Source organism: Eleginops maclovinus, chromosome 23, assembly GCF_036324505.1.
Source record: "Eleginops maclovinus isolate JMC-PN-2008 ecotype Puerto Natales chromosome 23, JC_Emac_rtc_rv5, whole genome shotgun sequence".
Taxonomy (NCBI): domain Eukaryota; kingdom Metazoa; phylum Chordata; class Actinopteri; order Perciformes; family Eleginopidae; genus Eleginops; species Eleginops maclovinus.
This window is the reverse complement of record NC_086371.1, coordinates 19,800,621-19,826,581: the sequence shown is the minus strand read 5'-3', so window position 1 is coordinate 19,826,581 and position 25,961 is coordinate 19,800,621. Positions and strand designations below refer to the sequence as shown.

General features: G+C 39.9%; 1 protein-coding gene across 1 annotated transcript in view; it reads left to right on the top strand.

Moving 5' to 3' along the window:
* si:ch211-26b3.4 (connector enhancer of kinase suppressor of ras 2) overlaps positions 1-25,961 on the top strand; it is a 64,772-nt gene that overhangs the window by 5,059 nt on the left and 33,752 nt on the right. Inside the window, exons 2-5 of the mRNA XM_063876525.1 lie at positions 12,842-13,005; positions 20,307-20,509; positions 21,139-21,226; positions 23,714-23,755. Coding sequence (XP_063732595.1) covers positions 12,842-13,005; positions 20,307-20,509; positions 21,139-21,226; positions 23,714-23,755 — 497 coding nt within the window. The remainder of the gene's footprint in view (positions 1-12,841; positions 13,006-20,306; positions 20,510-21,138; positions 21,227-23,713; positions 23,756-25,961) is intronic.

Here is a 25,961-nt window from a genome sequence, read left to right as displayed (position 1 = left end):
GTGTGTGCAGACGCAATTGATGTGTAAAGTATGACGTGTTTGGTTCTCTGCTTTAACGTGTTAGGCAACAAAGAAAAAATTGACTTCTTCTCGGCTTCTCGGTGCTGCTGTGCATACCTCATAAGATCCCCCTGTGCGATCAGGCATGCGGTATATCGGCAGCCTGCTGATGCATCCAGTGACAGGAGAATGAAGAAGGAAGTCCACTTTTCCTGCAGTAATCTCTCTTCCCGTCCTGATTAGGTGGAACTAAAAGTCTAAAAATAACAGGGATGTGTGACATTTCAGTCACATTTACATGGAGGTAAACACTGTAAAGGTAGCAAACATGGCTTGGTGGAAAGAATCCCCTGGATGTTATTTAGCTGGTTAATTGTCATGTCCAGAGCCATGTTTACTACCGTTCCATCCTGTGTCCCCTTGATTTGGCCTCCTGCTGACATGGTAAAGAAGTCTGTGTTGCTTCCCCTGGCTCTGACTGTGTGCTTGTTGTAGTTTCAGCTGCATTAAAGATTAAAGAGTATGCCTTATTATTATGTGGCGCACACACACACACACACACACACACACACACACACACACACACACACACACACACACACACACACACACACACACACACACACACACACACACACACACACACACACACACACACACACACACACACACACAGAGGAAACTCCATGTGTCCTTCAGCCCTTGATTTTTTTTCATCCATAAAGCAATGCGGCGGTGCACGCGCTGCATATGGATGCACACGGATGCAGGCACTCAATGCACATGCTAGCTGAAATGTATGGCACGTATGCACACTGACACACATGCACAAACTCAAGAAGCAGCTTTAAGTGGGGCATCCGTAGTCATGGAAACCAGATCTGATCGTGTCGGAGTCACAGCACATGTCATAAGATTGGGAACCAGCAACACACAGATGCCCCCATCCACATCCTGTACGCCTCCTCCAACAGATAGACACACACGCACGCGTACATGCTTCCCCCTACTGTTTTATGGCCCCGAGTAGAAAGAGAGAGACAGGGAGCTGGGATTTGGAAATGGGGAGGCGTGAAGCAAAATGAAAGAAAAGCAGAGGAGCCTAAAATGGGGGAGGAGGAAACGGGGGAGTGTGCAAGGGGAAGAAGGGGTGGGCATGACAGAGAAGGATGGGGAGAGAAAAGTGGTGCGGAGAATGGGAGGATGCAGCGGGCATCATATCAAAGCAACCGCTCCATCCGGGCGCTCGGACAGAGGGGCCTGTGTGTGTGTGTGTGTGTGTGTGTGTGTGTGTGTGTGTGTGTGTGTGTGTGTGTGTGTGTGTGTGTGTGTGTGTGTGTGTGTGTGTGTGTGTGTGTGTGTGTGTGTGTGTGGTGTGTGTGTGTGTGTGTGTGTGTGTGTGTGTGTGTGTGTGTGTGTGTGTGTGTTTTACTGAGCTGATTTTGCACCTGTTTGAGGGGATGCAGTTTTACGACCACATATATTAACTTTGAGCAAAGTTTCTCAACCTTGGGGTCAGGGGCCCCCACAATATCGAATGAGATACAGAGGGGGTCACTAGAGATTTTGTAGGCAGAGCAAAGACTTCATATATTCTCTAAATACTGGGGTTTTATAAACGAGTAAATGTTGACAAATCCTGACAATTTACATTGAAAAGATTACAAAGAGATCCAGAATTAAAGCTCTTATCCTTCTATAGTTGCCAGTATGATCTGGAGTTAGGAGTTTATGCCGGCTTACCCGTCAACATTACTGAAAAGCTATTGCCTTTTAAAGGCAGAATGAGTAGGATTAGTCGGTTGCAATTGCACACTATATAGAATGATGGCCCCTCCTCCCCAGCTCAACAAGGGTTACAGTACCAACCCCAGATCCAGATTCACATTTGTCCGCATGGCCTGCTATATTTTTGCAATTTGTTTAGGTGTTTTGTCTGTTTTTCTTCACCTGATCGCAACATCCTTTTAAAGTTCATGCCAGAAAAACATCCTTAACATATCAAAATGAAAAGAAAAGAGAAAATGCAAGTGGAGGAAATAAGTATTTGATCCCCTGCCAATTTAGTTAGTTTACTCACTTACAAAGAAATGAATAGTCTGTCATTTTTATGGTAGGTTTATTTTAACAGTGAGAGACAGAATATCAACAAAAAAATCCAGAAATGTAGATTTTAAAAAAGATACGAATTGATATGCATTTAATTGGGGGAAATAAGTATTTGATCCCCTTGCAACCAACAAGAATTCTTGCTCCTCTCGGTTTAAGAAAGTATTGCTGATGTCAACTCGTTACCTGGATAAAAGACACCTGTCCACAGTAAATAAATCAGATTACAACCTCTCCACAATGGGAAGACCAGAGACATCTTGTGGTCATGGTGGAACTAATGTCTAAGGACATCAGGGACAAGATTGCAGACCTGCGCAAGACTGGAATAGAAGACAAGACCACCAGCAAGCAGCTTGGTGAGAAAGAGACAACTGGTTTAAATATGAGAAGATGGAAGAAGCACAAAATGACCATCAATCGCCCTCAGTCTGGGGCTCCACGATCAATGATCATGAGAAAGGTGAGGGATCAGCCAAGAACTACACAGGAGGGTCTTGTTAATGATCTGAAGGCAGCTGGGACCACAGTCACTAAGAAACTATTGGTAACACACTGCTCCGTAGTGGATTAAAATCCTGCGGCGCCCCTGTTTAAGAAGGCACATGTACAGGCCATCTGAAGTCTGCCAGTGATCCTCTGAATGATTCAGAGAAGGCTTATGAGAAGGTGACGAGGTCAGATGAGACCAAAATCAAGATCTTTGGCATCAATTCGACATGTCGTGTTTGGAGGAAGAGAAATGCTGACTATGACCCAAAGAACACCATCCCCAGCGTCAAGCACGGAGGTGGAAACATGATGCTTTGGGGGGGTTTCTCTGCTAAGGGGACAGGGTAGTTAAATGATAAAGAAGATGCAAGGGGCCAAGTACATAAAATATCGGCTGATAACCTCCTTCCCTCAGCCAGGACACTGAAAATGGGACATGGATAGGTGTTCTAGCACGACAATGACCCAAAACATACGGCCAAGGCAACTAAGGAGTGGCTACAGAAGAAGCCCATTAAGGTGATGGAGGGGCCTAGCCAGTCTCCTGACCTCCATCCCATAGAAAATCTGTGGAGGGAGCTGAAGCTTCCAGTTGCCAAGCATCATCCTCCAAACCTTAAGGATTTGGAGAGAATCTGCAGACAGGAGAGGACCAAAAGCCCTCCTGAGATGTGAGCAAACCTGGTGACCAATTTATGTCACAAACTTTAAACACAATGCAGTAGGACTCAAATGCACGACCCCAGGAGACAGAGTTAAAGTATTAAAAAATACATATTTCCCAAAATGCACAACAAAAACAAGAACTCAAGACGCTCACACGGAGGATTAATAAACAAAATGCTGGTATGCTGGTTACTGACCCACAGACAACACAAGGCGAACCAGCGCAAGACAGGGGGAGACAGGACTATTTAAACATGAGGTGACAGGGAACAGGTGGAAACAATCAGGGGCTGGGCTGACGAGGGCAGTGACAGGGAGTCAAGAGACCTGGAACGAGACACAGAAGGTGAGTACCAAAATGAAACAGGAAGTGGGAGACAAGACAAAAATGACTAAACAAAACATAAAACATGACCAACCATAGACCTGGGGCATGATGACACAAACAAGAAACTTGACAAGACTAACATTTTTGACAAGACACAACAACTACAAGAAGTATCTGAGCTCTGTGCTGTCCAACAAGGCTTTCTCCACCAAGAACTAAGGATTTGTTTTTGATATTCTGTCTCTCACTGTTAAAATAAACCTACCATAGAAATGACAAACTGTTCATGTCTTTGTAAGTGGTTAAACTAACTAAATTGGCAGTGGATCAAATATTTATTTCCTCTACTGTATATAGTCACTTTACCTAACTTCTAGTAGCTCATAAGTGATGTTTGTGATAAAGCATCTATTATAACACTCAAATCAGCTCAATTACATCATGCTTTTAAGTATTTTTTGAGTCTCTCCTTTCCTTAAAATACAAATAAACGCCAAATACGCTCCGGCAAATGTACTGCATATAACACTTACAATGCATTTTAACCTCGCAATAATTACAATAAAAAAAGAACCAATAATTCAAGCATCGATAGAAGACTAATCGAGGATGCAGTGAAGTGTGTGTATGCATAATGGTGTATCAGGAAGAATTTCAGCTCATGATAAACTGACCAATCACAGCCAAAGGAATATGTCATGCTCTGCTGCATTAACTATGTATTTACGGCAGTGCAACATAAGGGCTGCCAACAACATAATTGACATATTATCTGTTATTATTATCTAACTAAGTCTCTATGGTGTTAAAGGCTGTACAGGTAACAGACACTGGTATCTTCAGATACTTGTTTTTTAGGAAACAGCACACTATATTGCTCTGTTGTGTTATGAGGACGAAAGCTGTAAGTGAACCAAACAAGATAAATCGTGTCCATAAAACCAAAACAATAAGCTGAACATCTATAAAACGGTCCATTGGACATAGTTGACATTTTAATAGTTTTTTTAAAGCACATGTTTATTTAGACATCTAGCAGGCACAGAACATATTTAACATATGGTCCACTTTCTTCACCAGCTAGTGTTTGGTGCTTGGCTGGTTAGTGACGAGGCAAAATGAGTGATTGTTTTCTGGAAACAGCTGCCAGTTGTGCAAGTGAACCAAACTGGTAGTATTGTATAGAATCCAAAACTATTAAATGGTTCATAGAGCTAAAGTATAGGATTATAATTGTCTGTTACTATTTTCGGCCAATTTTGCATTACACTCAGTCAGTTGAAACCCTTGAAATTGTGACATTTTCTCCAGTATATAAACATTTAGCTATAGTGTATTTCCTCTAAGTTTTCTTCTCTACATTACTACAGTTGGAAACACCTTGAACGGGGTGGAATAGGGATAGTTTTTGTAAGGTAAAGCTCATGTTAGAACACTGTTGTACTTTATTATGTCTGTTGTCACTTTAGATTCCCGGGGGTTGGTTAGATCCTCCGAGTGGAGCTCTGCCTCTGAACTTCGTGCAGATTCCTGGTTGACCCTGTTTCCCTGTCGTTGTGCTCCATTAGATTTCCTCTTGACACCTCCCTGCTCGCTAGATTTCAGAGAGGAGGCCGTGCCGCACATGAAACCTTGTGTACGGGGGAGCTAAAATGCCACGTTCTTAAAACTGTCATGATGTGATGAATATTTCACAGTGGAATATTCTTTTTTGAAGTAAGTGTTGTGTCTTTTTGTTGCACTTACCAAAGCATTTACTCCAGCTGGAAGCTCACAGCTGGGAATGGCCAAGACCACCGCTTTTAGCCCAGGATTTAGTCAGAACCGAAGGTCTCAAAGGAAACGCAAATCTGTTAGTCTGATTTCTGTTGACGCTAATGGACAATCAGCAAAGTTACTGCTCTGTGAGAATTCATATTCAGCTGTAAATGCAGTCTTTTTATTGCGGCCTTCAACAAGCCTTCTGTCGGTGTGTGGCACGCATACATAGGCTACAGTGTGTTTGTGTGTACATAAAGTGTGTATATGCTCTCCTTAGCCTAGCATCACTGCAGGGACCTGAGGGGCGGCAACTGCTGATCCCTCACTTCTTCTCCGAGGCCTCTCTGCTCCGGTTGCCTCGCAACCTCTCGTGTTTCTGAAGTGGAGGGGTTTATTTTGCTCAGGAAAGAAGCAAAGATTGGAGGGAATTGCATGAAATGTGGATGAAGCTGTCAACATGAGACGCTCGCTCAAGCCTCAGCACACTGGGATTTACTGATGGAATGGATCAAGGGATTCAGTTTTTCTGGCAACAAATATGTGTTTACCACTTTAGGCAATGGTTACGAAACAAGAGGAACAATACATATCTAGTGCCATTGTGGTAAGAGCAGTGTTTCAAAACTGAAAGCATAGAGTCAAATGACATGATTTTAATTTATTTGATAATTAAAAACACTGCAACTCTTTACTGACATCTGACAGCAGAACATACCAGCCTTTTAGATTTCCTATCCAAAGGTATTCGAGCAATTTCTCAGCAATCTGTAACAGAAAGCAAAGGTGACTTCATTTCTGAATCTTTGCTGGACAGATTACATTTTTTCCATCAGGTTCCATGACTAGCATTTATTGCTTTATGCTGATCTAAAAAACAAGAATAGAAATAATATAGTTACAAAAACATTGATTCAAAATAAATGTTGATACATACTATCACAGTATCACATACTGTAACTCACAGTAAGACACCAAATAAGATTTCCTAACCAGTGGTGTCATTAAAGAAACATTTTTTATATCTTATCTCAGTTAAGGGTGACATTCATTTTTTACATTTTGAGAAGAACATCTAAAGATAGGAATATAGATTTTATAAAAACAACATGGAAATAGATGGCATAAAACCAGTTTGGAAATGTCAATGAAGATGGGAAACAACAGGAAGAACAAAATGATTTAAAGGCTACTCTAACGTTGTTATTATTATTATTGGTCTTTATTATAAAATGGATGAGATGATTAATGCCAGATAAAACTATCGGTTTATTTCCATCTACAGTCCCTGGGAAGGTGCCCACAGAACAATCAACAGACACTCAAAGCATTCATTAACATGCAACACCATTACAGCGTCGCTATCACGCTATCAATTACACAGACACATCTACAAGCACACACCAACTTTTAACTACCAGCACATCCATCCAGTACAACTATAACATTACAATTCAATTAAATAAGAAACCTGAATCATCGTCAAAATGATGTCAACAACACTGGTTATATTTTGGGGGGGAAATATGGGAAAGATAGTGAAAGTCCATGCACGTTTTAAGCTCAGCAGAAAGCTTATTCTAATGCATGATGGGTGTAATTGAGAAAGCAGGTTATGCAAAGGCATTCAGCCTCAGTGTGATGTTTGAGTCTGAGTTTAGAGCAGATTGAGCTTTGCTTTTTATTTGAATTTAGAAAAGAGTACCTCTCGTCTGACATGATAAGTCCCTCCGACATATTTTTTTGTCAATGATAGCAGGCTAGCCATTGACAAGCGATAGCCATTGATATAGTGCATGTTCATCTCGAAAAACCTACGGTCTTATCATCAATGCAGGCATGACTGGGCAAGTGCCATTTGATGAATTACATTTATAATCTCTTAAGTTAAGAGGAGGACAAAGAGGACACAGCCATGAGGTTAGGAATTGCTTCTATAACAGGAAGATACCAGAAATCCAAACCTAGCACTATTTGTGTGGTGCTACTCTCCAGTAAATATTCTGAAGAATGCTCTCAGTCAACTTAAAGAAGACCTGCAAATATGAAAAGGCCTTTAGCTGATGCAATTTCAGAAATTCACAGTAGATTTTAGGATGTTGTGAGTGCATGCTGCCTGCATGCGGTAATCTTATTATCTCTACCAGACTGTGGGGGAAAAAAACAGACTGTTGACAATCGACAAATTGTGTTATGAAGCGCTATTGAAAGAAAGAGATATGGGAGATATGCAGGCAATGCCCTGGCTCAGCAAATACTGCTCAATATTAAGTTCCTTCGCTGCAGGAAACAATATTTACAGGAAACACACTATTGCAGCCTGCCATTGTGGTGGATTTCAACTATCTATGGTTAAGCTATAATAAAATATCTTGTTCTGAAGTCTGCAAAGTTCCCAGGAGAAACTAGCAGGGGCTAACGCCTTGATTACACTTGTGACATTACTCCTGCAAAAATGACGTTGTGTTTATTTCAGCTGCACACAGGCTAGGTTTCGTTTGACTCTTATCACACTACATGGCATACTCAAACATGAAGTCAGTTTTCATATTTCCTGCAGTTACTGTAAACATGTGGGCTGGCAGGAAAAGGATTTAGTTGCTGCTGCAGATTTTGACAAATCGCATCTACATCATACTAATATCATTAACTGCATTGCGAGGTGCGGTGCTGACAAACCTGACCCCCATGCATTAGTTTGTGTGTGTGTTTGCATGCACCATGTGCTATTTCCAGCTGGCACATGAACTCAGCAGATGAACCCAGATCAGCTGTTTGTCCTCTAGGGGAGGCTTTCTGACTCATCTGATTGGCTAGCAGCTATGTGTCACAATGTGTATATGTATATGCGTGAATGTTTGCCTTTTTGTGTCTGTGTGCGGTTCTGTGCTTGTGCAAGTAAGCGAGTGAGAACATACATGTATGTTTTTGAGAACAAAATGTTTATTCATATGCACATTTGAATTTCCAACAGCTGCTTATTCCGAACATTGAACAAATATATATTAACAGCTTTGTGAACAAAGATAAAAACAATAGTACAACTTAGCTGTATAATGGTGTGAGAAATAAATAAAACAAAAAAGAAGCAGTTGTTAGTTTTGGCCAAATTCATAAGTTAGTATGGCACATTATTGCATAAAAAATGACTGAAGCCCCTCGGTTAAAATGTATTTACTTTGAGTTTTGCAGTAATGTTTATCTACTCAGTTAATTTCTATTAAGCTGTCTTGCCATTGATGTATGATTGGTGGCAGTGCTTTGAGCCCAAATAAAGTCATTATTTATGGCACCAATAAAAGGAATGGCAGTAAGTAAGTCTTTATTTTATCAATAGCTCCATCAGGGATTGTTCCTGTAACATGATACAATGGGTAGAGCTGTAGTCACTAACATCTAATCAATTACAAGTCGTTCCTCGAACGACCCAGTCCAGACCCAGTCCAGACCAAGTCAAGACTGAGTCCAAAGCAAATCTAATCCTCTTCAAGACCCTATTAGACAATCATGTCTTTTTAATGTTACTGTATATCTATCCAGTGTACACAGCATTGGATAACAGCTCCTTCTCATAAATTAAGGTAAAATAGATAACAGATTAGTGGTAGGGAAGAATAATAGCAAACGTTCGGACTGTCTAGCAACGTTTAAAGGGGCCTATTACTCTTTTGGGGCTTTTCCCTCTCCTTTAGTGAGCTGTATTATAAACGTTTTTGTGCATGTAAATGGTCTGCAAAGGCCAAAATCACAAAGATCAATCCTGTGGGGGTTTCTCTCCATCTCTGCCTCATACTGCCTGTGCTGAGAAAATACCTTTTTTAAGCATGTAAACATGTTATAGTAAAGGCATGAAATACAAATATGAAGCTGAACATTTGCATAATAGGGCCCCTTTAAGCTAGGTCACTGGTCCATAGTACTACCGCAGCCCTGACATGATCCATTTTCCAAAGTATTACTGTACAAATTAGTTTTCAATATGACATTTTTTCGACAATCGCAAAGAATGTGTGGGACACTGTTTACAATCAAAATTCAGATATATTAAAAACAACAAATACAGAATGGCCACTAGATGCACTGCTGCCAACTTAGCAGCCCATTCATTCATGTGTGTGTGTGAGTATATATAGATATGTGTGTGTGTGTGTTGCAGAAGTAGGACACAGCTATAGTATGAGGGGCTTTCCCAGAGGAAGCCGAGTTAGTCATTCTGGCCGTCTTTGATCTTTATCCATCACCTCTTTATATAATTCATACACTGTATATACTAACTCTAGGTGGAGAGAGGGGGAAAAAGGTGCAACTTTTAATGATTAGACACCAAGAGGAGAACGGAAGTCACGACTAGAATAATAAGCATGAACAAAGTTCATCCACTTATTCCACCTGAAGAGAATCTTAAATGTGCAGCGCGGATATTAAACTAGCATCATTTTGCAAATGAAGTCGGAAATTGCATTTACATTATGATGACAAAAGCCATAACCTGCCACGTTGTACGACATTACTGCTATTAAAAAGTGCTTCCAGAAGGAGAGGCAGGAGGTTAAATGGGGAAGGACAAATGTGAGATTCAGAGGAAATGAGAAGGATGTATTGGTTTGGTTCGAGAGGCTCACATCCCTTAGTTATGGACTTGTTTTACTTTGAGAAATAGCCATCTTTGTTTTTTTGTTTTTCCTCTTGTGACTCTCTGATGGTTAGGGTCAAGATTCACATTTTAAGAAATCCGAGTCATTCGCCGCCGGGCTTTCTCTCTGCACGGCCTGCATGTTGCCTGCATGGCTGTCTCTGCATCTATAGCTGCTAGCTAGCTGAAGAATGCTGCTCATTTAGTCCCCTCATGCATAACTTTGCAAACACGGATGATTTACTCAACTGTACTACACTATTTTTCTGAAACATTTTTACCCCGAAAGAAAAAAAACCAGCAAATTTAAATATAACGCTGGAATGTAACAGTGTGCTTACTCTTGGTAAAGAATGTGTCATCAAGAGCGCTGTTGTAAAAAAAATGATAACACAGAACTGTTGTTTAGTTTTTATATTGTCTTGGTCTGTCTGAATAAGGATGATAAATAGGGTATGAGGGAAAACATTTCCAGGGAAACTGAAATAATAAAAGAGGCCCTATTATACTTTTTGGGCTTTTCCCTTTAATGTATTGTGTTATATACTGTATGTTTTGGTGCACGTAAATGGTCTACAAAGTTCCCTCCCTCCCCTTGCCTGAAACGTCTTCATTGTAGTAATTTGTTTACTTCCGCAACATAGTGACATCACCACGTGATTTGGAAGTAAGACAAAACAAACAGTTCTTAATTATTTAATGCTGCTGATTACTGTTTATTCTACATTTCAGAGAAAAATATTATTATTACACAACTACTTTAAAGCTTAAGTGACTAAATGCTTTTCAGATCCATATTTTAAATGCAAAAACATACATGTATATTGTACAATAATGGACTTACAAAGCACAAATAACTGGAAACTCTTGCTATGAAAATGTAACTTAAGAAAAAGTTATTATAAGCAACAATAAGTTAAATGTTAAACATGTTCAATGCGGGGAAAAAGGTCCGTTCGTACTGTTTAGGAGTAAAAAACTACAATTCTTGGAGAAGTATAACCCCTAATTTGATTATAAAATTGACTGTTTACCTTTTATTTAATTATAATTTAATTAGGATTTAGATGTATTTTCTGCTTGCTTATTTGCTTTTCCACTGCAATTTTCTGCTTGTTAATCTATTACAAAAATCATTAATATTGAAGCAGTTTTACATTTAGAGGCATTTTGTTATTTTTAACAACTGCTTAGATCTCTTTAGTACCTGATTATAATACTAACTTATGTGAACATGTGAAAACAATTCATAACATGAGCCGAGACGATAGTTTACTCCTGTAAGCTGCTGGTGTTATAACAGCTTTGCATCAGATAATGTTGTGTGTCAAACACATACTAACACAGTTATATAAGGGTTTACCCATAGGGAATGTATTCCATTAACCAATTTCCACTTGTACTGCTATAGAGCGAAGCCTCTAACTGACGAGTTACACTAACAATTGCTTTTCTGTGCTCTATGTAACAAGATTGTTTGTCGGTGTCACTCAGAGCAACAGTAGGCTTATACTTTGTCTGGTTTGTCCCATGGCTTCCAAGATCGGATGCCTGCTGCTCATCCTTTGCAGTGAGTGTGTGTGTGGTGACTGTGTTAAGGTGCTACCACACTGTCTGCTCTCTGTCAGCATCTCTTCCCTTGGGCATCAGTGTTTTCCTCACAGCTCCACTCGGCTTTAACAACATGCCCCCGCAGAGGCGTCAGGACCCTGAATAACAACAGCAGTTGTAATTGCATTTGTATGTGTGATTGTGGAGAGACGGAGTGAACTGTTGGTGTGTCTCTGTGGTTCTGTGTGTGTGTGTGTGTGTGTGTGTGTGTGTGTGTGTGTGTGTGTGTGTGTGTGTGTGTGTGTGTGTGTGTGTGTGTGTTTGTGTGTATGTGTGTGTGTGTGTGTGTGTGTGTGTGTGTGTGTGTGTGTGTGTGTGTGTGTGTGTGTGTGTGTGTGTGTGTGTGTGTGTGTGTGTGTGTGTGTGTGTGTGTGTGTGTGTGTGTGTGTGTGTGTGTGTGTGTGTGTGTGTGTGTGTGTGTGTGTGTGTGTGTGTGTATATGGATTTGCTTCCCTCCCATGCATTTTTTGCTCTGTGTGTGCTCCTTTTGGAGCAGGCTTGTTCATTGGGTCTTTGGGGAGGTGTGCTTTCTGCTGACTTTGTGTGGTTCAAAGCCTGAGGCTCGTGCTGATCAATATTATCCCGGACCCACCACGTCTATGTGAATCTGATTGGCTCTTTGCGTGGCAGGCAGCCGCAGCTTAACAGCGGAAAGTCATACGTCAATATGTTACTCACATCTCTCTGGGTATATTTTGGACACAACCTTAATCACTCAGAATGTGCATGCAATTGTGTTTAACCTCAAAACTCTGAAAACTATAAAAATACATTTCTTTTATTAAAAGAAGCAGTGCCATTTAAGTAAATATTATGACAGCGTGGCGTGCAGCCATCTTCACATATTGGAAAACCTAACCAACAGATGTATGTTTTCTAGGTGACAGTTAGTAACTTGCCAAAAAAAGCATTGATGACATTTCTGGCTTTAGGCTGGTGTTTAGCGTTTGTTTCTAGGTAGCAGACTTTCCAGTTGAGTTTCTGTGTGGGTGTCTTCACTCTTGCCTGAATTGCAGCTGGTGAACTAGCGTACAATATCCCCAACAGTGACTCAAATTTGTATTTGTATCAGTCTGCAATCAATATGTCCCACTAATTCTTATATTTTGTCTCTGTAGGTGCAAAAAATGAGGCTAATTAGAATATATTTTGTCCTTTTGGCTAGGGCTGGCAGGCGCCTTATTCACAGTGACAGAAATAAACATCAGCACTGTCTAATCTGCGTCTGTTTGTGTTCTCCTCAGGTCTGGACGACTGTCTCCAGCAGTACGTGAAGAGTTTCGAGCGGGAGCAGATGGGGGGAGAGCAGCTGCTACACATCACCCATCAGGAGCTGGAGGAGCTGGGTGTCACCAGAATAGGACATCAGGAGCTCATCCTGGAAGCTGTCGACCTGCTCTGTGCCCTGGTCAGTCACTCAGCCTCTGTTACTCACTGACACGCTCTCAATCCATTGTGCTTTGGACGGGGGTGATGTTCATATGTGTTTTTTTTTTTGTGATTGACTGCAGTGTTGGTCAGATTGATATAGCAACTACAATGAACCACAATATTGAACCCAACAACTGACACATGTTAGTAAAAGGTTATATTACAAAAATAGAACGACCTACATTAATAAATAGTACTTACTGTATTTAAGTAACGTCGCTAACTTTGTCAGCTAAAATATTTAAGCTACTGTTACAAGAGGTGATAGTGGCATATGTTAAACCATTGTGTTCTGGCATGAGAAGTTTTATTGATTAAAGTTATCGACAGCAAGGTACCTAGCCAAAAAGGCAGGTGCTGCCAACTGTATTCAGCTAACAATGTTTCAAATTTCAAAGCTAGCTAAACAATGCTTTCGATGAGAATAACAGCTTTTCAAGAATACAGAGCCAGAGAGTCAAAAACTTACGGACTTTCATCAACATTTGGCACCCTTTTATTTATTAAACTGCTACAGGGAAGGATGGGTTTGTAGAAAGTTATGTAATAATAGCCTAGTCAATGTTACAAATGTAGGCTACCGCTTGCTAGCTTAAAGAAGTTTTTTCCCCTCTTCAATAACTCTTTTATTGATTGAAATTATGTAGATACAACCAATAACAAAATACTATGGGGAAATAAACAGCACAGTAAAGAAATATACAATTAAGCTTGCATGTTAGGATGGATTGCATGTTAATGGTTAGCTTGCCAGTTATTGCGGATTTAATAAAAAATTCAGGCAGACAACTGAAATGTTAATAACAACAGCATAGTTTCAGTTTGGCATCTAGGCTACCACCTCTTCACTCCCTGGAAATATTTTAACATAGATAATTGAGGAGTGATGATTACATAATTATCCCAGAGCTTACAGCTAAATTCTGGGGTGGTGGTGGGGCAGAAAAGCAGCAGCATTGGTGAGGCCGAGGCAGAGATGGCAAATCTTGCACCTTAAATAGAGTGCCAGATTTATGACAGTTTGTTAGGTTGGCGGTATGAGGGGGTAAAGCATGTCACGTGTAAATGTGTTATTGTAGCTCGAGCGCCTGAACTAACAATTCTCCATTTATGCCAATTTTAGACCGTTTTTTAAGTTTTTTAAGTTAGTTGTACTCTTTTTTAAATGAAACAAGATTTTGGGGGAAATACATACACTGTTTAAGAGAAACAACTGTTTAAGTTTTGGTGGTCAAACTGCGATATCGCAATGCAGTGTCCAACATTTCAAACAGTGCTAAGCCTTAGCATTCTCAATAGTTACACTATTGGATTTTAGAATGAATAAGGTCATAAAAAGGCTTTATGTATATTTGAAGATCAATTCAGAGTGCATTCAGAAAAGTGCTAAATAAACTCTCACAGGTAGAAAGATTTATAAACTTGTTGTTGTTTATTTCCCCCCACCGGTCATTGATATTGGCTTAGGAAATGGCTTTAAAAATCCTCCATCATCTGGGCCCGGCTTTGTGTGTTCTGCCTTGGTCACTGCGGACTGTATGTGCAGTGGCCCTGCTCAGGATTACGGAATTAGGGGGAATTAGGTGCTACTCTCCCAGATAGAAAAAGAGACAGAGACGAAGGCAGAGGAAGAGAGAGAGTATGTAGAAAGAGTATGCAGGATGCACCTTATCTCCCAGGCACACATGGCTGGATTAGTTAGGGCTGTTTGAATGTGTGTGAGAGAGAGTGTGTGTGTTAATCAGCACCTCTTCATTCAAACGTTCCAGCATGGGAATGAGTGTCCCAGAGCAGCAATCACCTCCATATGTCCTGGAACTGGACACACCACACACACATAGGGACGCCAGGTATACCAGATGTATCACTAACCACTGCTGTGAGTAGCATTAAACGATGATTCCAACTCAGGTTCAAACTTTTGTAGTTTCTAGCTATCATTTCCATCTTATTTAATAACTGTGTTCTCACCAAGTACATTCTGGGAACACATCGGCATCTGGGGAAGAAATGTGGACCATCAATGCCGTTCAACATGTGTTATCGCCCACTGTGTTGAGTTTTCTTCTCTGTCCTTCAATAATGAAGGATTTCAGGTCCAAAGACACATGTTTGCCCTTATATCAATATTGGACCACAACTGTGTATTTGGACTCATTTTTTTGGGAGAGCTTTTTTTGTTGTTGAGGGCTTTCTGCAATCTGCAAGTGGTTAGATTGATCAGGTTGTGTTTGTCAGTCATAGTATGTTCACCTGATCCTGATGACCCTGATCCAGTTCTTAAAAACTCTAAATCTCAACTCTAGATTAACATTTATAATGTAATGTGAAGTGGAAGAAGAGTTATCCTTAAAGTTGCCCATTACAGCTTTTTGTAAAATATATTGTGCACTTGATACTGAAACAGGAACCTCTTCTGAGGTTGGGCAATAATAGCCATGGTTAGCAATAATTGTAGAAAAGGCATTACATTTGTCCAATTGCCCAAGCTTAATATGTTCCTATATCAATTTGCACCCATTGAAAGCTATTCTTCAAGTTTCTTTTACCAATGACTGATGATTTCTTGATTTCTACTCGTCTTATTGAACCATTGCTCCGTTATTTTTGTCTCTTTTAACCTCTGAGTAGTCAAACTGGTTGATAAACAGGACTTTTTTTTATGCACACGTTCAATCAAAATAGCTTTTTTCATCATATAAAAGCATGAAAGACCATTCAAAAATAAAGAATGGTCCCCTCAGCCTCATCAAGCTTTTCTTGGAGGTGATTCACGATTTTGAACATTATTGTATTGACATGTGCAAAAAGGGATTATAACAGGCATTTTTGTATCCAACTTGGTTTTCCACAGTTCGTTGCTTGCCCCGCTGGACTTGCAAAGTGTTTTCTAGATCTCAGCAATTACTATGTTGCGTAAAATTAATATAAATGAAATCCAAAAGTAAGTTATAATAAATCAAAATGATCCTTTAAGAGAGCAATTCTCAGCTGACCTCCTACCTTCATTAACGTTCCTCTCCAAGTTCCACAGGGAAGCAGCTCCAAAGTAGCTGTAGACACTGAGTATCTGGATAATAAAGGACGATTCACTGTTGTCAGCAATATAATCCATAATAAGGAAAGCAAAACCCTTTTCCCCTGGCTCAACTGTTATGACTTTCTGGACGTTATGCAGTAAAAAAATATGGGAACTTCCGTGGCCCTGGATTAATGCAAAGTTTCAAGCGCTGACTGAGCTCTCAGTCTCACTGTAAATGTGGAAAAGTCTCTTCTTTTATGCCTATGCATTCAAGATTTTGCCCCCAGCCTTTATGCTAAGTAGCTTTCTGTGGGTGCAGTGACTTTTCAGAAAGATGTGTTGGGAAATGGGCCCAACCTTTTAATTTAATTTGACAGAGGACAGTGGAAAATATGGAGATATGGGTTTGACATGCCAACAAAGGCCCCAAAGCTGGAATCAAACCAGAGACATTGCGTTTGTACTGTATGTGCAGTGACCTTTAATCTACCAATGCTCTCCAAATGGGCATAGTTCAAAAATCAATGGACTTCTCATCCCAAAATCTGTATTAAAAGACACTTTACATGTATGTGTCATTTTATTTAAGTAACATAAACAATTCAGAAATTGAGCAAATAAAAACATATTTTTAAATCAAATGTTACTCAACAACTAAAATACAGCAGCAGGCCTTTCTTTCCAAAGCCGCTCTTCAAAGTAATCAAAGCCAGGCAACAGTTTTGCACACGATATAGTCAATTGAAAGTGTATTATCTTTGTAAAACTTGTTGAAGTTAAGTGAATGATTATTTCCACAGACAGTGTTTGTATCATCCCAGCAGTCTTTCACTCCAAACACTTTAATACAGTATCTCTCAGGGATTTACAGTTTGTAATCAATCTGACTGAGAAAAAAAAAAAACATGCAAACAGACAGAACAATAACTCAATATATCTTGGCTCGCTTGATCCATAACACTATTTGTTGATTTCGAGAGGAACACCTTCTACACTAAAACACTTCCCATGAAAAAACGAACAAATCAAACCATGTATCATAAAGTGTATTCTGGCGTTAATCTGCTTGAAACAGCCCTGCTTTTATCCTATTAAGCCCTTATTTAAACTGTAGTCAAGTTAAGTTTATAAATATAGCACATTGTGTAAAACAGGCTCAATGTGCTTTAAAATAATAAAATTAAAATACACAAGATTTACTTTATCAATCCCAAATTGGGAAATGTTTTCTCAGTATTGCACATAATTAGAAATTTTAAAAAAAGAGTAGGACATAAACATTTATACAATTCAAACATCTCAAAATAGAAGATGAAACAGAACTAAAACAGTGAAAATCTAAAATTGACAGTGAAGAAAAAAATATATAGCCTAAGGAATCTTACAAATAAAACACTATTGAAGGGCTAAATTACAGCTAAAACTATATAAAAAGCAGATAGTATTTACATTTAGTGAGCAAGAATGACAAACATACTGTATATAGGATAACAAAACATATAAAATGGTGCTAAATCTTTCCAAACATATAAGATATGAAAAAACAAATATCCAAAGAAGGTATTAGGGTGGCTTTACACGGAAACGAAAACGGCTTAAAAACGCAAAAACATTTTTGCGGATGCACTATATCGTTAAGATAAAAACGGCGTTTTGGGGGGATGATAACGCAAGAAAGTGAAACCACCCTCCAGAGTGGAATTCTTGAAAACGCTCCACTGTCGCGCCACCGTGTAAAGGATGAAAAACGCAAAACTTCGTTTCTCGTCACATAGAAATGACGTGACAAGCATAATAAAGCGCCAGAAAACCGAGGGAAACACATTAGAAGGCTATCAACATGTCCGTCCCTGCGGACTTTCAACTAGCAAAAGCTCAACCTCTTCGTCAGTCCACACAAAATTGTCTGACTTCTTCTTCGCCATTTTGTTTACTGTTTGCCTACTTTTCGCGCGCTTGGAGTGAACAGGTAGAAGAGAAGTAGAAAGACTTTGGTCTTGGTAGCATGCGTCGTAGTGTTGCCACCTAGCCATCTGGCGTGTTTACTGCATCGATAAATATGAAACGTCAAACACTTTTGCGTTTCCGTATGCACCAGATTTTCACCCTAAAACGCTCGTCTAAATGCAGATTTAAAAGTGAAAACGAAACGCCACTTTTGCGTTTTTGTTTCAGATCGTTTCCGTGTAAAGGTAGCCTTATACAGGTATTATTAACTAGGGAACCAAGACTTAATGTGCTTGAAAAGAGAAACAAGGAAAGACATTACACAAGACAAAAAATACAGTCAAAGTTGTACCTGATAAAAGACAAGGTTTAACAGAGATGTTGTTCATGTGGTAGATAATGCCATTAAGAAGAACGATGACTGAAGACTATTAAAAGATGTTTCGTAAAATCAAAAAGAGCAAAACGCCTCCTAGATGGACTTTACGGCTAAACAAGAAAAATCCTGCCATCGAAAAATCTCAAATTCACTCATTATTCAAATCTCATGTGCTTGAGTTGAGCAGTGAACATAGATCCTCCCAGCTGTGAGCAACACACACACACACACACACACACACACACACACACACACACACACACACACACACACACACACACACACACACACACACACACACACACACACACACACACACACACACACACACACACACACACACAAAATCAATATTCCTGTTGATTAATAGGCATTAGATGCTCTCCATTTAAGTGAGTGGAGCGAGACTGATTAATGTGTCAGGTTTGAAAAGGAAAATGATTCCCGTGTTTGGCCCAAACATTTCATAACCAGTGTTTGGGTGCGATACTGTGAACAATAGTGGAGATATCATCGTAGAGTAGAGGCCACTCCACACATGGCTGCTATGGCAACAACATCGACATGAAGGTGGACGAGGATGGGTGGGGGGTTTTGCTTAATGGCATCGCCCTCTTACTGTATTGATTTGACACGCACATGCACGCACCGCTCAAATTATTTCTCTCTCCTTCTCCACACACGCAGAGAGTCATCACAGCGTGGGCATCATTTCTCCCCCCCCCCCCCCCCCTTCATCTCGGCACTCCGTCCCCTGGAGAGAGACACACTCGGCTTCAGCTCGAATCACAGGACAGGCTAATTACAGCTGTGCAAACATGTGCGCTCCAAGTTCACGTATACATCTGCATTTCCCACAGAATACATAAGATTATACAGAACAGTGTCTGCATGACCCAGTTTTCACAGAGATGCATAGCCGGGCACTCTCCATCTCTCTCTCCCTCTTGTCTTCTGCCTCTTTAGTTCCTCTATTCTCTCCCTCTCTGCTGCCACTGCTGAAACCCCTCGCTCCTTTGTAGTCACTGTGGTCGTGACTGTGTAGAATAGATCTGGAGGCAGAGGAGGAATGGATACGTCTAGCTGAGCGTGTGCATCTGACTTTACAAGGGTGTGTGTGACTGTGTGTGTGTGTGTGTGTGTGTGTGTGTGTGTGTGTGTGTGTGTGTGTGTGTGTGTGTGTGTGTGTGTGTGTGTGTGTGTGTGTGTGTAGTCTTTGTCAGCAGGAATCAGGCTCTGTCAGGCAGGACATGACTGGAGGTGACTTGGGATGCCAAGCGCAATGTGGCTCAGTGGGTCTATATGTGTGTGTATGTGTTTATCTAAAAAGGTCACAGTGCAGTAATGGGTTGCTCAACCCGCTTGGTGTTCTTGTATTAGCGTGCAGAGTGGCTATTATATGTAAAATGCTAATGGAAATTCTGGGATAATTATTCTAATTTTAGTTTGTTCCACTTACAAAAAACACTTAAAGTTGAATGATTTAGTGCTCCAACCCATAAAACTTGTCAAAAGGTAATCCATATTTAGAAAAATCCATATAAATGTATACGTTACAGCGGTTTTATGTTACTCTTTTGTGTTTATTTGTGTTGCATTTTTTTCGGATATCTCTTCTGAAAGATAATTTATCATCATGTTTTTAAGTCAAGTGTGGGCTAAACTAACCACATCCAGACTTACTCACTAGAGACTAACAGATAACTCTATAAGAGTGGTATACATCAAACATCTTATCTAACTCACAGAAGGTTTACATAATGACCAACTGTTTCTTTAACCATTGATCAAACATATCCCGGCCTATCTAGTAACTTAAAGCGAATGACTTTCTCCCAGGCTGCGCAACAAAAGCAGCATGTTAGCTTAGCTGCAGCTACACCTGCATGTGATTCTACTTTTACAAGCTATCCCTCTGTTTGTCCTCCAGAACTACGGCTTAGAGACGGAGAACCTCAGAACTCTGTCACACAAGCTGAATGCCTCGGCGAAAAACCTCCAGAACTTCATCCTGGGTCGGCGGAGGGGCGGGCACTACGACGGACGAGCTTCCCGGAGGTTACCCAATGACTTCCTCACCTCCGTGGTGGATCTGATCGGTGCAGCCAAGAACCTGCTCGCCTGGCTCGACAGGTAACATTTATTTAACCATACATGTTGAAGAGAAAATCCCCAATTTAAATAAAGTAGGGATGAGGGGTTCAATGTGTAGGCTATTTATAATATGTGGTATCATGATGTAATGTAATGATCACAGAATCTACAAAACAGAACAGCTTTTATGGTCCTCTCTCACTGCCCTGTTACAGCTTTTAGAATTTCACACTTATAAATGAATGCAACAAAATAAAATTGTATATTTAGCAAAAGTCACTCAAAACAGAAATGACCTCATTCATTTTTATAAAATGGCCAAATATGCTTTTGTTCACAGACTGGTTTTGAGGCCACTGTTTATTAACAACAAACAAAAAGTGTACCACTTAATAATCACAAAAAACATATACGGTACATTTTTGTTGAACACCTTGATCAAATCAAACTAAAATAAAGCAAAAAAATATATATATATTTTAAAAGCTACCTACATGTGCTTTGAGGAAAACATCATTCTCCACCACAGGAACTTTTAATGATAAGATAACGAGGTGCAGAATAAGAACATGGCTAATAAATGTATCCAATGTTCTACAAACGTTTACCACATGTTTAAGGTTTCAGACGCATTTGTCTGATTATGATCTCTTTTTTTGTCTTCTCAGGTCTCCATTCGCCAGTGTGACAGAGTATTCATTACTGAAGAACAACATTGTGCAGCTCTGCTTAGAATTAACCACCATCGTACAACAGGTGATTTCACAAACACTCACAAATGCACGCATGCATGACTCATTGCATCATTTTCATACAGTATAAGTTACGCTAATAAAATAAAGGTCAGGATTTTGACTGGAAAGGGCAAAAGTTAAGCGTGTTTGTATTGGTAGCATCAATACACTGTTTTCTGGTCTATAGCTCATTTACTCACTATAGATCTGACAATAGGCGGAACATATGTCTCCTGCCACAGGCGGGTTGCAGCATGGCTAAGGGGATGGATAGCTCTCGGTGGCAGTCCTAGGCAAATTTCACATTGACTCACTGATAGACCACATCCTCTGCTTAACTTGTGTGCCCTGGTGGAGAATGAACTAGGGGTCTTTCATCCCTTAATTTCCTGTCCTTCTCCTGTTTCCGCTCTGGCTCAGTCTCTCATGTAGGTTCACCGGACTCACACACAATATTAATAAAATAAATGTATAGTGAGAGACCATAGATATAGAGTTGAATGGATCTTTTTTCCTATCGTCATTTGACAGTCATTTTCTGGATGTTAAACCTCAATTTGCAAAATCCTGCAAGACGTTTATGGTTTTTCACTGACTACAATTTGTTTAGGTTGTGTGGCCGCGAGATCTAGCCCAACATTTTCCAAGTAAACTGAAGCTTACCATCTTGGCACAACACTGTTTGACCAGTACAAAAGAAAATGCAAATTTAGTTCAAATTTTTAGGGACAGCACACCTCAGTGTTGTCGTAAGTTGTGTTAGCAGTTTGCCAGGAAGAGAGCACACCAAGTTCAGGAGACAGACGGTGGGCTAGCTAGCAAGTTGTCTGTTTTATACATCAGAGAATAAGGCAGAGATACAACTACACCCAGAGGGTTAGGGTTAGGATTAGGGTTAGGGTTAGGGACTGCTATTTGGCTTATGTTTTGTAATCAGTGTAGTATTGAAGCGGAATGTGAAGGTGGATTTAGCAAGCTAGATAGCTAGTTAGCAAAAAGCTGACTAGTTAGCTAAATCATCTGATAGCAACGTCAATGTTTTTTTGCATTACGTTGTTAATTTTACTAATTTCTCTCAATACGGTGTTGTAATGATACACATAAAAATGGCAGACACTCTGACCACTCAACATTGATTGACATTAATTTTAATTTCCACGTCCGTATATCTCCTATTGTATTTCTATGGCTCTGACAATTCGAGTAAAAACGTATTCAACTAATAAATATCACTTTGAAACTTCTACAGTTCATTACCTAATTAAAAAACATTCTTTTTTGTGTTATGTTGAAATGTGCAAATGAGGCCTTATCTTGATAAATATGTGCTATTTTTTATACATTTCTGGAGTATTGGTTCAAACTTATGAGAGTCAGGGCTTTCATAGAGAAAATGTCTCTTTGCTTTAATGAAATAATTCTGTTAATCAACACATTTTGAGAAAACAACATCTAAAGATATTTGTATTCTTGAGTTAAATACACTCTGCAATGTACAACAATTAACTAATAGATACTACCATGAAGTTGTTCACTTACATTAAGTCATAACGTTTTCTGATAAGGCATTATCTCAATGCTGTTGTATTTTTAGGATAAATATAGACAGGCAAATAAGAAAATCAGTAAAATAAACACCTAAGTTACCATTCCGGATGTTTCCTTTCCACTAGTCTGAAAAAAGGCAGCTTAAACTCTTAAAAGGGACCAGTGCATGGAAAAACAATGGTTTTGCCTGTAGTGTCACATCAGAAAGAAAAGAAAATACTGGAAGTACATCCACCACCACTCTGATACTGCAGAAATCTCATTGTTTGGACAGAAAGTATGTCTGCTCCCCTGGACTCAATTCACATCCTCCCTGTAAGAGCCTGCTCAGAGTGTGTGAGAGTGTGTTTGTACGTGTGCCCGGAGTGAGTCCTGGAGCCGGGCAGATAACACCCATCCCCTCTTTAAAAGGGCCAGAGGAGAGGGAGGAGGAAGAGGCCACCGTGGTACCACAATGGGCCAAATGAACATGTGGCTGCCAGGGTGCAGCGAGACAGACAAAGGTGGCAGCACCCCCCGCACTAATGCATCAAACGGATGAATTAACCACCACCATGCACATCTGGTGGATTCAGTGGGCTGCATTCCCAGAAATAGATTAACTATCAGCTATCGTTAAATAACAATCTGTCATGTTCAAATAATGTAGTGTCTAAATCCTGCAGAGGCTCGTGAAGCAGAGTACATCCAGAACTGGTCATCCAATGTTTTAGTCTGCCTTGATTATAAAGTGATATGCATAATGCGCACGGTTAGAAAATGAAATAGCTGACTGCTGATGTTCTCCATAGAAAAAAAAAAAGGCATCCATCATTCCCCCTGCTGTCTCATTTGTCTTATTTCCATCTTTCCCTGTCGTTATATTGGGAGGAGGAGATATTTGAGCTTCCATGCGGATGTTCACATAGATGCTTTGTCTATCTCATGTTTTCTCTTTTTCTGTATTCTTCTCATTTTACAGGACTGCACTGTGTACGAGACAGAGAATAAGATTCTTCATGTGGTAAGTTTCGGCTTTAAAATGCTTCTTGTGTAAAGAGCTCAATAATGATTCAAATGGTTGGCCTGTTTCCGTCAAAGGAAACACTGGAGGGACTGTGGCATACTTAGCTCTTAAATAGACCAAATAGTTACAACAGGACTGAGTAATCATGCTGCTTACAGTCTGATAATATAGCATCTTTCTCTCTCTTGTTGCACATTATACTCAACTTATCGTAAAGTACTTAGATTTAAACAAATCTAGCAAGGTTAAAACTTGTAATAAAAGAGCAGTTCAACATTTAGTAAAATAAATGTAAAATTCCCACACAATATCAGGTGTGGTCTCAATTGACAGAGCAATGTATTTATTAAGCCGAACATTTTAATAATCCAATAATTATAACTACTCTACTATTTTAAAACACATCAGATTATAGATTTTATCAAGTGGTATTAATGCATATTTTCCATTTTAATTATAATCATGTTTCCTTTGCATTGGGCAATAAACCAGAAATCCATGAGTACCAACAAAATGAAAACCAACAACATTAACATGAAATTATTCATTTTAATATAGCTTCCTGCTTGAGGGACGTGCTTTTGCAATTTTACATCCAATAAAAGAGCCGTAATGACTCGTACAAAATTGCACGAGATCATAAACACATTCAAAAGCTGAAAAGTATCTGTATGTGTGTGTTCGCGCAGGCTATATGTGTGCAGTGTGTGTCTTTCACAGAGAAGCCCTGTGTGTGTTTTCCTGGGAATTTGTGGCACAATGCTGTGCATGTGAATTTGCAAGCGAGCCTGAGGCCTTTTGAACGCTCCAGTTTAGCTTCTCTGTATGTGTCTGTTTGTGTGTGTGTGTGTGTGTGTGTGTGTGTGTGTGTGTGTGTGTGTGTGTGTGTGTGTGTGTGTGTGTGTGTGTGTGTGTTTGTGTTTGTGTGATCGTGCATGTTTGACTGAGAAATGTCTGTGTCCATGTGTGAAACCGAATGAGCAGCTAGTGTGTGATCGGGGCTGACAGTTGAATCAGGACACTCCTGCTGCCATTCAAGGTCAGGTGGAGGAAAACAGAGAAAATGTCGGCAGGAGGAGGTCACAGAAACCAAAGCCAAAAAAGAAATCCCAATAAGGATGTTCTGTCAGGATATATATGCAATTGTATAACATGCTTTTATGAAACAAACCCAATCATATGTTCGAAATTGAGACGTCCCCCCTGTCAAAGTGTCTCCCGCCTCCTTTTTGGTTGTCTTTAACCTCTGCTGTTACAGGAAAGTGACATCAGGTAAATTCAAATACATAGCTCTACACACACACACACACACACACACACACACACACACACACACACACACACACACACACACACACACACACACACACACACACACACACACACACACACACACACACACACACACACTCACAGTGCCAGACTAAAGGCTACACATGACTAAGTCTGTTATGTGTGGGAGGTTTATGTGTGAAACAGGGAGAAAGCGTGAAGGGAGAAAGAGGGGGTGTTGTTTTTAGATGCTGCTTCCTCGCCGAGTATTGTTTACTACTGCTTGTGTTTAAGAAATTAATAAAGTGGAAGTAAAGTGACACTCACACATAGGTGGATGATGTTGATGATACCCAGTTGATCTCATTAGCTCTTATTCTGGAATTGGGAAACATTTTCCAGTTAGCAGAAGTTAGAGAAAGTCAATTAATGTGTTTTTTCTCTCTTTTTATTTGGAACCATGCAATATATTGTTTACCAAAAAAACAAAAAACAGATTGTGGACAAAGACCAGATGGATTGGTCACATAAAAAACATTTCAGTTAGCTTGAGAAAGCTGAAGATATGAATATAATGTAATCCATGTTTGTCCCTTCTCTGCTTTCTTTTGACTTTTGTTTTGATTAGATATATGTCAGAATGGATGTCTTTATTTTGGTTTACATATGTGTTCGTGGGAAATGTGTTTTGTCGTAAGCATTTAAATGCCTTTTATGGTTCCCTTTCCTTTAGTGTGTTATAGGTTTTTGTGCATGTAAATGGTCTGCAAAGGTTAAAATCCCAAAGTCCACACCAGAATGAGTTTCTCTCCCACACACTCCCCCCCTGCCTCGAACACCTCAATTGAACTTGTTTGATGACTTCAGTAACATAGATACATACCTATTTAACACTCAGGCGTCTATTGGCCAGTGCTCCAACACATTGTCA